Below are 13,872 nucleotides of genomic sequence, written 5' to 3' on the forward strand. Positions count from 1 at the left end.
GCGAATTTCGCCCTCTGGCAAAAAGAAACCAGGGGGCGAAACGAGATTTACAAAAGATCGCCGAGATTTCGGCGATATGTATATCGCCGAAATTTCGGCGAACTGGGCGAAATATATATATTCTCTCTCATTACACTAATTCTACCAATACCTTGTATAAAGGTGGATTCTTCTTTATGTGTATTTATAAGAGCATATTCCCTCAATTTGTATCGTTTTATCTTTCTAAAAGTAGCTAGTTTCATTCATAAAAACTATAAAGATGATCCTCTACTCACTGGTCAAATAATTAAAAATAGAAATTCAATGGGTAAGTACCAAGGATACTCAAACATGAAGGAATTCCCAAACACAAAATGCCTAATCCAAATATTAACACTCAAACAAAATCCAACCATTTATTCAATATTAAAAAAAAAATAATAATAAAAAGAAAATTTAACCCACTTTATTAGTGACACAAACAAAATACAACATTTTATTCAAGATTTTAAACGAAAAGCAATAACAGAACCAACTTTATGAGCGACACAAACAAATAGGAATAGTCCCAAACATTAACACGCGAAGTCTTAACTCAAAAACATTAAGGAACTCTTAACTTGACGCTTCCAAGTAATTATTTGAGGGGGAAAAACAATAGACAATAATCGAAAACATTGACACACAAAAGGTGAAACTGCCCCGATTAGTTTTGAATGGATGAACGACTAACGGTTGTTGTCAATGCCAGCGACTCCTCCAATAATCTGTAGAACAAAATCAGCATCAAAATCTTTCTCCCTGCTATTAGTGCTATTCTTGATCGTAAACCACTTCAGAGAAAAGGAAAATTTTCAGACATTGTTATGGTATAATCGAGATGGAACTCAATGAACGGTAAAATGAATGAAGTAAATAAATTATTAATGATAAATTAAGCAGCCAAATTGTAACTTATCGAACAAAAAAATGATGAAAATCTCAAGATTGAAAGATGTAATATCGACCAGAAAATTCCGAACCAGGAGAATATTTATGGTGATGGAAAAAAAAAAACAAAAATTGAAAGTTAAAATTGTTATAACATGGTTATGGTTGCATGCTTACCGCATAAAGGTACCAGTTATGCCTTTGCAGCAGGTCGCAGCGGAGGATAAATCTCCATCTTCAAGTCTTCTCTCTTCAGATTTCGAGCCTCATCATTGAGCTTGGCAACGAACCTTGTGGAAGTCCTAATGAGTTCCAGTTTGTTGAGTTTAGCCCGTTCTTGGAGGAGTCCAGGCGGAGGCTCTGTTAGTAGAGAACATTTAATGATGACCAGGCTTGCAAGATTCGGAATTGCCCCTCTCTCCAGCTTCCAAGAAACAAGATTTGAATCTTTGAATTTCAGTGACACGAGTTTAGGAAATGAATTTTCTCCAAACACTAATTGATCATCGTCAAAAGATGTTTGAACCAGCTTCAGAGTATGAAGTTCTCGTAGCTTCCCAAACATCTTGATTACTTCTGGCTTTAGAGGTGCCTTACTCACTTTTATGGTGGTAAGAGTGGCTGGAAATTGGATTGGCACTTGGAAGGCACATTGCTCCCTAAACTTGAGTGACTGAAGCTTTGGAAGGTTAAAAGTGGACAGCTGCTCCGTTTTAGAGGTACACCGATAGCCATATAATCCTAATTTTCGCAAATTAGGAGCCTTCTTGGAGATTTCAATATCAGGATCAACTGATATGCAAGACAGGATGATGAGTTCTGGTAGACAGCAGTTGTCTGGATCATCATCTTTATCAGCTTTGGGTAATCTACTTGGCCCATCTATAAAGAGTTGCTCCAACTTTTTCATCTGCCATATATCCTTTGGTAGCTCATCAAACCGACATGTTCGTAAATCGATGATTTGGAGTTTCCATAGTTTGAATATGGATTTGGGAACCCCTACTGTCTTGGCTATCTTGAGGTACGTCAAATGAGAGAGCTGTAGGAAGGCTTCTTTGGAGAGTTTACCAACTTCTCCCTGGGCAATATTCAGCACCTTAAGCAATGGAAACTTTTCAAGAAGTGATGCCCAGTCATCCTTGGAAACGTTTTTAGCATCTTGGCTGAAGCAAGAGAATGAGCGAACATGGCGAAAAGAAGAATCGTAGTTGGGATCTTCTGTTGAGAGGAAGTCGGAGATACACTCTTCCAATTTGGCATGGATGGAAAGCCTTGTTGGTTTTTTCCGAGTTGACTCATCAATTACCTTGAGAGACCCCTGTCTTCCTGGTGCAAGAACCTCTACAAAGCTTTCCTTGAGTGACATATCCACGCAAAATTCCCATAGCAAACCATTGATCCGACATGATTTTTTATAACCAGGTATTGCTTCAAGCACGTTCAACGCCTGGAGATGTTCCCAAGAATCATATCCATTGTACTTCAGTCCTTCGGTGCTCCACAATCGAAGCAATTCATTTACAGATATCTCTGTGTCTCTCGGGAAAACACTGAGATAAAGAAAGTAGGGTTTCAGGTGCAGCGGTATCTGGTTGTAACATACACTCGGGAATTCGTCGACCGTAGGAGGTGACACTGATGACGACGTGTACAAACTTTTCTCAAGCTGAGCTACGATTCGGGCCCACCTGAGAGAGTTTCTCCCACCGCCATTTAGAATGGTAGCCAAAAGCAGCGTTTTAGCTGGAGAATGTCCGAGACTCCGTACAATTCTCTGCGATAGTTTAAGCGTGTGTGAATGGCTCCGGGTTTGGGGGAACGATATCGTTGCGAATAGCTGAGATCGCTGCTGTTCGTTTAGGCCTCCTACTCCGAAACAATCATATTTTTTATGGTCGTATTGAGGTGAATAACCACAAGCAAGCTGGTATTCGAGGAATCTTTTGATGTTTACATCACCACCACGACGATCATCTGGCTGATCTGGCACGGGCTCTTCAAACGTCATAACATCTAATAGGGACGATGGCAATTTGTAACTCTCATTGCCAATTAAAATGATTCGACTTCCCTTAGTTGAAGGGAATGCTTCTTTTATATCATCCCACCATTGGTCGCAACTCTGTGCATCATCCAGCACCAATAGAAACCTTTGAGCCTTCAATTGCTCAAAAAGTTGCCGTTTTAATTGCTTTTCATCCATTTCATAGATATCTTCATTGATATCAACCATGAATTCGGGTAGGATTTTCAGAAGCAAGTTTCTCAGGCTATGGTTATTTGAGACAGACACCCACCCACGGGATGTATAATAAGATTTAACCATAGCATCATTATAAACTCGCCTAGCCAGAGTAGTTTTACCTGACCCTTTATCTCCTACGATTGCAATGACATGGAGCTCGGATCGATTTTGTCGTCCCCCGTAAAGCAAACGATCCGCCACTATTTCAGGTTCATCATCATTTAAATTTCGAACAAGATATTCATCGTTAAGCTGTGAGAATCGGCATGGATCTTTATCCAACGTTTCTTCAGCTCTCTGGCGTAAGCTGATGTAGTCGAAGCCACCAGCTGCTGCAGAGGCAGAACCACCGCCACCGCCACCGCCACCGCCACCGCCGTTGATCTTTCCTATGACTCCCTTTATGCGATTGGAAAGCTCCGGTGCGAGATTGATGTCTGGGTTCATGTCAACGGCCTCTTCTGCTTCACTAGCCAAGCCATTTATTTCTTCAACAAGAGCTTTCCTCTTACGGTTTTCATCTTCGTTAAGTTCCGCAGCATCAAGAAGAGCCAAAAGACACCTGCGAACCAGAGTGTTAAATTTCCCAGGTATAGCATCGCGAGCGAGCTCACCTTTTTTATATTGATCACAGAGATGTGAACAACTTTGTTTTGCCAGATATAGATCTTCAATGCTTTCTGCTTCACGAGCTAATTCATCACTCATAAACGACCTCTCTTTGATAAGGAATCCGAGCATGATTTCAAACTGCCGGAAAAGCAATTCAGCTGCATTCGCTGAGCTATTAGTTGAATGGTCCTCTCCCGCCGTATGAATCGACTCTAGGCGATTCAAGAGGACCGTAACATTGATGATCTCCGCCATTTTCCTTCTAGATCTTTGTGCCCAATGATCCTCTTTGATAAAGGTCTGCTGAAATCTAAATAGGCGATATAGAAGCCTGAATTGAATGAAATGAAGGGTCCTGGGTATGTTTTCATTACCCATATTACCCTCAGGTTAACTATTGCCATTAAATTAAACTATTATTCCATTCACAACGAAAATATACAGCACATAATCACCCCAAGCTGTAAAACAGTCACATCAATGGACAAATTACCAAATTTCACGCATGTCTTTACTCTCATCGATTTTTACCTTATTTTCATTGTAATTTTTTTTGGGGGAAAGGTAGCTTGTTACTATAGGGTGAGAACTAAATTACTAATATATATATGTCACCGAGTGAGTGTGAACCAAGACCTTCCCGTGGGAGGGCGGGTCTTTAATCGCTTTGATTAACCCATTATAGCCATGGACTTACCTCATGCCGCTGGCCTTGGTAAGTATTTAAAGGAAAGACATGACTTCCTCTAAATTATGTATAGTCGCTGAGAGATATCTTTTAATTCGGGATTAATCACTATAACATAGATACGGAAATGTATTGGAAATAAATAGCTAGTTGATAATATTTTTACGGAAGTCCAGCAGAATAAAATCAGACAAACGCCCCCAAAAGGGCCGCCGACCCCAAAAACAGCCCCATCACACACAGCCATGAGTAAACCCGTAATTTTGTAATTCCAAAATGACCTCTAAAATCGAAAAAATTTAAAAAAAAAAAAAAAGAAGGAAACGGGACTCCCGCCAAAGTAGCTTTTTTTGGTAAATGAGAAAGATTCTGAATAATAAGTCAGGGTATGATAGTCTTGAAAATATGATTAACCAGTACCCCGTAGGACCATGTGTTTTAAACTAAGTGGGGTGTCGTGTGGCCTCCATTTTGGGGTGCCAGTGCAATTTGCTCAAATTCATATGATGATGATATATACATGTTTAATATGAGTTTAATATGGCTGCTTTAAAACAATAATATGATCCTAAAAAAAAAACATTTATGACCTAATAAATAAAGTAACCCCTGAATCCCCTCGGGGCAGGGGCAAAGCCCCGCCTATAATAATTATATAAAAAGCGCCTTGAGGATGTAGTCGTGGTGTATGCAAGCTGGCCCGAATGAACCTCATTTCAAAAAATAAATAAATAAATAAAATAAGCCTGTAAGGGCTTTTTGCACAATTAGCAGTCTGCTCCACAAATAAGCTTGATTTGTGAGCATATGATTAAGAAGATGAGACCATGACTCACTTTCATTAAATAAGGATAGCTTCTCCCTTTTTGTTTAAGTAGAATTGTAAGTTGTGAGTCAAACATGAAAAGATAAAATTTTCATTGTATATTGCACACTGTATATACAAAATTGAGGGTGTGTTTTTAGTATATTGGGAGGCAGCTTCTAGTTAGGTCTAAAATTCTAGGAGGTCTGTGGTTCGATCCTTCGCTTCTTTTACATTCCACCCTGCCCCCTCCCTCTCAAAACCCTATTTCCAAAGGGCCTATGGACGCATGACTGGCCTCCAGTTGGTGGGGGAAAAAAATGCAAGATTAACAAAATTAACAGTCTCCTTGTCTATAGATAATCTTGATTTGTCAGCTTATGATCAAGAAAATGAAAACATGACTCATTCTCATCATACACAAAGGTGAAATTTTCCTTTTTGTTTAAGAGACATGCAAGAGAGTCAATAAAAAATTGCATCTGAAGAATTGGAGAGACCGAAGAAATGCATTCCCGAAACACCGTTCCATTTAATTAGGCTTGATCTGCCTACAGCAAAATTTATTTTTCTAGTAGAAGGATCTTAAAAGATTACATTTAAAGTGATTTTTTTTTTGTGTGTGCTTAACCAGACTTTTCTCGATGCAGATTGACTAGGAAATATTTAATGGCTTTTTCATGATTCATCATATGGTTACCCTCGCTGTATGCTTGTATCAGCTGCCATGGAGAAAAAGGGGTCAAAACAATTATTTCATTTCCTTCCAAAGTAAGGTGCTGTTGTTTCAAAAGAATACTGAAGGCTCCTTGGTTTGTTCTTGGTCCAGACTTGATTCCTGAAAGGAGTGGGTCGCCTTTGAGGACGTGAAGCTATCTCCAATAATTAAGTCAATAAATGGGAAGACCAGCGAGCTCCTTCAATCAGAGGAATAAATGTCCAAGAAGACAAGGAAGATTATGTCCCTAGAAGTAATTGCAGAAGAGTAATGGCTAGAGATTTAAAATCTTACCCCTCATTCACACATAGTGATGATATATACACCTGGTCCATAACTCAGGAGAGAGTTGACGTCCCACAGCCCTACGATATCTTTGTATTTGAATGAAGGGTGGAGATGGCCTCTTGATGGAGACTTGATCAGTAGGCTAGCAAGTTGATCTGCTAGACAGCTTGAGATTTCATCGTTGAATCAAAGGGTCAGCATCAAACTGTCATTGATGTCACATCAATTCCCAACTGGGGAGACAAAATATGAGGACGCTGCACTCGAGGTTGGTTTTGGATGAATGAGAAACTTCCCCACTAACAATGAGCATTTAATGATTTCAGTGCATTCAATGCTGAAATTAATACTGTGATTGACGCCTAACAGAGATATGCTGAATCTCCTCTCAAAATTATATTTACCGAAAAGTCCCACGATGACAGCTAGGTATCACCACAATAACCACTTCTTAGCCAGCATCCCCTCAAGAGGTGCCTAATTGAGAAGTGTCAAGTGAACCGTCTTAATTAAGCCAGATTTGAACCCTTGGTCTGATTTGAATAGTTCGTTCGGGTTCAATGGCTTAAACCATAATGAATGCAACAGGCGGTAATGCAACTTGTCATTTAGTTATACAAAATCAATGCTAACTCAACTTCTGACTTCAATATTATGTTCGACTAAAGAAATTTTTACAACTTATATAGTAAACAGCGTCGCAGGACTGGCATGTCAACTTAAACAAAGTAAGAATTAAACAAAGTAAGAATTAGAACAATAAAAAGTAGTGCTCTGTTCAATTTTATTGTAGTGCTCTTTTCAATTTTGGCTAAAAAGGAAGATGAAATGTTCTAATTCATATGATTAAATTCATGAATTAATCATATATAAGCAGGTACTCTTTTTATAATCAATTAACTAAAAAGTGATTAATGGTATTAAATATCTATATATATATATATATATTAATTTTTTTTTTTGGGTACAAAAGGGCTTTATTAAGCTTGGGATGGGAATATTAATATGCCTCAGTGAGAGTTGAACCCACAACTTCTTCAAAGGTGTTGGTTTCAACCACTAGAACAGCTCTACGTTGTCTTGTTTAGAGACTGAATGCATGTCAAGAGAAAATGATAATTTGGGGTTTTTTCTTAGTTGCTCGAGACAATAAGAAAGTTAGATTGTGACACATTTATGATAAGTTTACGAGATTGGATCAAATTGGGGTTTTTTCTGAGTTGCTCGGGACAATGAGGAAGTTAGATTCTGATAGATTTTTCTGTTCTTTGGGAATGGAAGAACAAGTTAGAGGCGTTCGTTAAGACGGTTCGTTCTTCAAGAATAGATCGGTTCGAAAAGTGTGTTAAAGAATGCCTTTTGTAGAACAAAAAAAAGATGTTTTTACTAAAGAACAGAAATGGAAGTGATAAAATTGGGCTAGATTGAAACCTTACAACAAGTTTATCAAACACCAACTTATTTTGATAGTCTTCTAGAATTATTTTTGGAACAAATTTATCAAACGCCCATTTTCAAACAAGAACGGTCTTTTAGTACAGAAACATAAAAAATGGTTTTACATAAAAGCTGGTCTCTTAGCTGGTCTCTTGGAACGAAAATGTTACCAAACGCCTACTCAGATGTGTCTCTCAATAATATAAGTTAGTGGATAGACTTTGTGTTCATCTTTCTTGTTTAAGTAGACTTAATCGGGGGTTCTCTTATTAAAATACGCTGTATTTACATGAACTAACTCTTCTCAATTTATTAATAATAGTAATGATAAATTAGAAAATTAATGACAACTTGTGCTTTATAGCCTAGTTAGAGGCTAAAATAAAATATGGGGGGTATATCTCAATAATTTAAGCGAAGTGTTTACATAATGTCATTTGTTTTAATAGACTTGGTATGTCTTTTATTAAACATGCCATATTCACATGAAGTAACTTTTTTCAATTGATTAATAATAGTAATAATTAGTTAAATAATTAATGACAACTTACACTTCGTAGCCTAGTTTCAAGCTAAAGACAAAATATGGGGTGTATCTCTCAATAATGTTAGTAAAGTTTTTGTCTTTTGTTGGGTAGTCTTTTATTAAATTGGCCATATTCACCTGAACTAACTCTTTTCAATTTATTATTAATAATAATAAATTAAAAAATTAGTGGCAAATTGCACTTAATAGGCTAGTATTAAGCTATAGACAAAATATGTGAATATATTTTTGTTAGTCAAAATCTGCCAACTCCGGCAAGGTCCGAAATTCCACGAACCAGGGATTTGTGGATAAGAAAATAGTGAGAATGAGCCGTCTCTATGGATGGGAAGCCACCTCCGATGGTAAAGTTAGATTCTGGATAAAACAAACCCTTATGGAGAGGAATAAATGCCCAAAGAGTATGAATGCTCTTGCGTCACTGTGGGAGTAAATGCTAGGCTTACTTGGTGATGCATCCAGAAATTGTTAAGCCTCCAGATCTATGAAGATGATTTGCAAAACAAGGTTAGACTTGGCTCGACTGCTGGTGTCACATCCACCCAGCCAGTACCCTACCTAGCATACCCAAGTGTGTGATCCATAGCTCCGAAGATTAGCATCGAGGAAATCAACCTTCCACATTCACAATAATATAATCAAGAACAAGACTAAATCAAGGTTATCAATATTAATTAATAGATCAAAGCAAAGTAACGAAATAACATCAGAGTGCAGAAATGATACTAATGTATATATAATCAAAATGTAGAGTGAGGCGGAATCTCACTCCATGAATACATCGGAATGTAACTTGAAAGTCAAAAGAAGATTACAACCGGTTCCAAAAGAAAAGAAAAGAAAGAAAGAAGTAATCAAACTAAGCTAGACTGTGAAACCCAGCCCTAACCTTAACGCGGATACTCTTTTGTCTGTAGGTCCGAAGACCCGAAGTAGAAGTGAAAGTCAACTATGGGCCATATCAGTAGAAAATATAGTGTTCGACTCCGAATGTCACATCCACCCAGCAGGTACCCTACCTGGCATACCTGAGTGTGCGATCCACAGCCCTGAAGATCAAGTATCGAGGTAATCAACCTCCCACATAAACAATAACATAATCATGAACAATAATAATCAATGTGAAAAAGATAAACAAAAGATCCAAATAAGGAAAGATTAAATCATATATCATCAGAGTATGAAAGACAACTAGAATGTCTAAATCAATAAGTAAAGTGAGGCGGAATCCCACTCTACAACCAGTGGAAAGTAGTACTAAAAGGAAAGGAAAAGAATGAAAACTAATCCCAATAGCAGGTACAATAAGTAACTAAATCGTTCTCAATCTTATAGACAACATCTCTATAAGTATAAATCTCAAAAATGGCGCAAGGACGCTTCCACTCTATGGTCGGACTAAGCATCGTACGTAGCATAACCACCCGCGGAGATTTCAGTGTAATTGTCATAACCGCAATCACCTTCCTGGAGATATGCCTCTTCTCCTTGCACGTCTTCATACGTGCAGTCATGATACTCAAAACCTGTAGAGAAATCTAACAATACATTATACAAAAGGAATGAGTTTCAAAGAAACTCAGTAAGGCAGTTAATCCATAACAGCACAAATGGCAGGATTTCAAAGCAAAGTAAAATGCTATATGATATGAAATACATGATGCAATATGATTCTAACTCTATGTATGTTGGTCTCTATTGGCAGACATGCTTTAAGTCATAGCACCGTACTTCTTTAGGAAGGTCTCATCACACAACGCCTTTTGGTAGTGGGTCCGGCATCCCTCGGGACATTCCATGGCTGGGGGTTAAGTCACCACTCTCTCACATCACCATTGGTCTAAGTACCGGCTCATGTCATGGCCAAAGCCTAGCCAAATGCAAGTCTCCTACTCAGTTACATCAAGTCAGATCCAGATACGTCCATTCCTCGCCCCTGGCGATCCTTTCTGGTATCCTTCACACTAGAGTCCTCATAGTCCTTGACTACGGACTCATCAACCCTATAGGTCATCCACATATGGTAAATGGGAAGCTCTCACGTCCTCTCACGGGTTGGTTACCTGTCTTGAGAGCCCGTGAGCCCAAGTCTATCCATATGCAACCCTACCGATAAATGGTCACCACAATGTGATTCCTGTCCTCTCACGGGTTGGTTACCGGTCTTGAGCGCCCATGAATCCCCATTGCTACCACGGGTTGTTCGGTCTCAATACCCCTCAGATTAGGGTCTGACATAACGGGACATCTTAGCAAAACACTACTAGACAGTCCTAAATATGTCATCCAATAGTTTAGGAAGGTGTCCAGAGGGCATCTCCGGAAACATCCCATAATATTCCCGTAGTAGTCCAAGGGCAGAAGTGTTGAAAGGACACCTCTCCTTTCCAAACCATACTTAATCATACACAAACAGAATTCCATAACATCACATATATGGTAACTTCATATATGGAAAGAAATCAATATATAACTTGCATATAATGGTAAGTAAATCATACATGAATCAAGTTAACATAGTAATGCTACTGTAATCAAGACTATGCAACAGTAGTATATCATTGTAATAATCTAATAAAGGAAATAAACTAACAAGATTCAAATATAGAAACTAGGATATGCAATCTATGTAGTTAAGGAAACAACCATCCTTACCTTATATAACTCACAAAGGATCTTAGGGAATCAAGTAAGACCTTGACTAAACTTGGTAAGAAAGTCCTAAACAAGTGTATACAACATATTAGGAAAGATACCTAGAAGGAAAGATATCAAAACATCCAAAACAGACCAAATATGAGGTTGCCATACTCATTGATTGATTGACTTGGTCTACTGCTTCAGTCGACCAATGAGTCGACCAACAGAGACAGTGGCCTTAAAAAATCAGAGATTTAAGAATAGGAAATCGAATTTGGTGGTTCAAAAGGGTACTAAATAAGGGGAAACTACAATTGTCACATCCTCCCAGCCGGTACCCTAACTAGCATACCCGAGAGTGTGATCCACAGCCTTGAAGATCAAGTATCGAGAAAATCATCCTCCCACATATACAATAACATAACCATAAACAAGAAATAATCAAGGTTTAATATTATAAATAAGGTTCAAAACAAGAAGTGAATAAACAATATAATCAGAGTGCGGAAAATGATACCAGATATCCAAAGATATCAAAAGAAGTAGAGAGAGGCAGAAACTCACTCCACAAAATACAACGGAATGCAGTATATAAGTCTAAAAGAAATAACAACTAAATCAAAGGAACTAAGAAAGATAACTAAACATAAGAGTTTTCTATCCTATAGATGACATCTTCAAAATAGTAGACTTCATTAATCCATTTGAGATGTTCCAATTCCATGTTGCCTTTAATCGTGGTACGCAACTTGATCAACTGGGGGATCATCAGAGTAATCTTGATTGTCGCCAACACCTTACGTGTAGTACGCTTCATCGGCTTGCGCTTCAGTTTATGGTTCTTCATAGTAGTCAGTATCTGTAGAATAGTCTAACAAAACAATGTACAAAAAGGAATGAGTTTCGAAGAAACTCAGTAAGGTAGTTAATCCATAACAACATAAATAACATGTGGCAAAACATAGCAAAATGCAATGTAGTATGAAAAAGATAATGTATGTATGCATCTAAACTCTATGTATGCTGGTCTCTATTGGCAGACATGCTTTAAGTCATAGCACCACACTTCTTTGGGTAGGTCACGCATACGGCTCCGTTTGGTAGTGGGTCCGGCATCCCTCTCGGACATTCCATGGCTTGGGGTAAAGTCATCTCCCTCTCACATCACCATTTGGTCTAAGTACTGGCGCATGTCAAGGTAAAACCTAGCCCAATGCAAATCATCTACTCAGTTACATCAACTCAGGTCCAGATACTTCCATTCCTCCCCTCTCGGGATCCTTTCTGGTATCCTTTCCACTAGAGTCAGCGTATTCGACTCTCTCAAATACGGACTCATCAACCCTATTGGTTATCCACATATGGTAAACGGGAAGCTCTCATGTCCTCTCATGGATATAACTCACTGGTCTCGAGCGCCCATGAGCCCAAGTCTAACCATATGCAACCCTCCAATACATGGCCCCCACAATGTGATTCCCGTCCTCTCACGGGTTGGTTACCGCTCTTGAGCGCCCGTGAATCCCCATTGTTGCTACAGGTCGTTCGGTCTCAATACAGTTCCGATTTGGGTTTGATATAACGGGGACATCCTAGCCAAACACTGCTAGACGGCCCTAAGTATGACAATCAATAATTCGGGAAAGCGTTGATGGACAACCCCGGAAACATCCCATACTATTTCCGATAATGTCCAAGGACAGAAGTGTCAAAAGGACACCTCACAATCCCAAATCATACCTAATCAGATACAATCCCAGATCAGTAATGACATACACAGTCAACACATCATCATATAAACGAGAGTATACAATCATGATCTAATCATTAGACAATATAGTGATAAGCAGTTCTTATAAGCTTGAATAATGAAAAAGAAAACATAAGTAAAGTACTACTGTACTTACAGTAGTATAACAGAAGTACAAAGTACAAGAACAGTCGTTAAACTCAGAGTTCCATAAAGTATAAACTCAAGAGTATGCAATCTATGTAATTACAGAATACCAGTCCTTACCTTCTAACTTGTAAAGGAACTTAGGTAAATCAAGCAAGACCTTGACTAAACCTGAGAAGAAAGTCCTAAATAAGTGTATACAACATGTTAGGAAAGATACATAGAAGGAAAGATCACAAATCAATCAAAACAGACCAAGAATGAGGTTGCTGTACTCATTGGTCGACTGATTGGTCTTCTGCCCCAGTCGACCAATGAGTCGACCAACAGAGACAGTAGCCTTCAAGAATCAGAATTTTTAGATTAAGAAACCGAATTTGGTGGTTCAAAAGGGTACAAAATAAGAGGGAAACTATAATGGTAGTATCCTAGTATATAGAGGACATCAAACCACCAACCAAATCAAGTTTCCAAGTTACAACCTAGGAACAAAATGGTTAACCTAATTAGGTTAAATCATGGATCATGAAGAAAACACAGTATGATCAAGGGTAAATAATTAGAGGATGATAGGATACAATTCTTGTAAGGAAAACACATTGATTGGCTATTAACAGGGTTAATTAACATATATCCAAGAATTAGGGTTTCACCCTTTTTGGTTCCCATGAAAAAGGTTGAGATCACAGGAGGGAGGAAATTAATGATTTGCCAATAACAACAAGAAAAACTAAATAATATTAAATTTAGATCAACCTAAGTATTACCCATGAGGTTTCCCTCACATGGGAGGTTACTGAAAGGTTTCCAGAATGATCATACAAGGGTTAGGGTTTCAAGAAATAATTGGTTAGGGTTTCAAGAATCTAACTGGTTAAGGTTGAGATCATGACGATGATCATAGATCTCAAGGAATCGAATGAGATCATGGAATAGAAGGTTGCAAGAATGCAGCATCTCCTTCCTGATCTGAATCAAGAACAGATTAAAGAAAAGAAAATCAGAGATAGGAAAGAAAAGAGATTATAAACATACATTTGATGCAGGAGGATGAAGATCACTTGAGTTCTTGCGAGATAT

At 38.3% G+C, this 13,872-nt stretch overlaps 1 protein-coding gene across 2 annotated transcripts; it reads right to left on the reverse strand.

Annotated features, from left to right (window-relative positions):
• Positions 1-449: 449 nt before the first annotated feature.
• On the reverse strand, positions 450-4,056 carry LOC148999148 (disease resistance protein RPP8-like). Of its 2 annotated transcripts, none has more exons than XM_089141433.1 (2): positions 1,090-4,056; positions 450-749 (listed from the first exon to the last, which is right to left on the reverse strand). In XM_089141433.1, exon 1 carries the CDS (start codon positions 4,025-4,027, stop codon positions 1,106-1,108), a length of 2,922 nt encoding a protein of 973 aa, XP_088997559.1. In that variant the 5' UTR covers positions 4,028-4,056; the 3' UTR covers positions 450-749; positions 1,090-1,105. The 2 variants fall into 2 exon arrangements, with proteins under 2 accessions (XP_088997559.1, XP_088997560.1); XM_089141434.1 differs by lacking the exon at positions 450-749 and adding an exon at positions 755-815.
• Positions 4,057-13,872: the final 9,816 nt, after the last annotated feature.

The sequence above is a fragment of the Hakea prostrata genome, unplaced genomic scaffold, assembly GCF_041222555.1.
Source record: "Hakea prostrata isolate BN-2017 unplaced genomic scaffold, UWA_Hpros_2 contig_34, whole genome shotgun sequence".
Taxonomy (NCBI): domain Eukaryota; kingdom Viridiplantae; phylum Streptophyta; class Magnoliopsida; order Proteales; family Proteaceae; genus Hakea; species Hakea prostrata.

What these genes read in the sequence shown, in the direction of transcription:
- LOC148999148 (XM_089141433.1), bottom strand. Translation starts at nt 4,027, where the DNA reads ATGGCGGAGATCATCAATGTTACGGTCCTCTTGAATCGCCTAGAGTCG.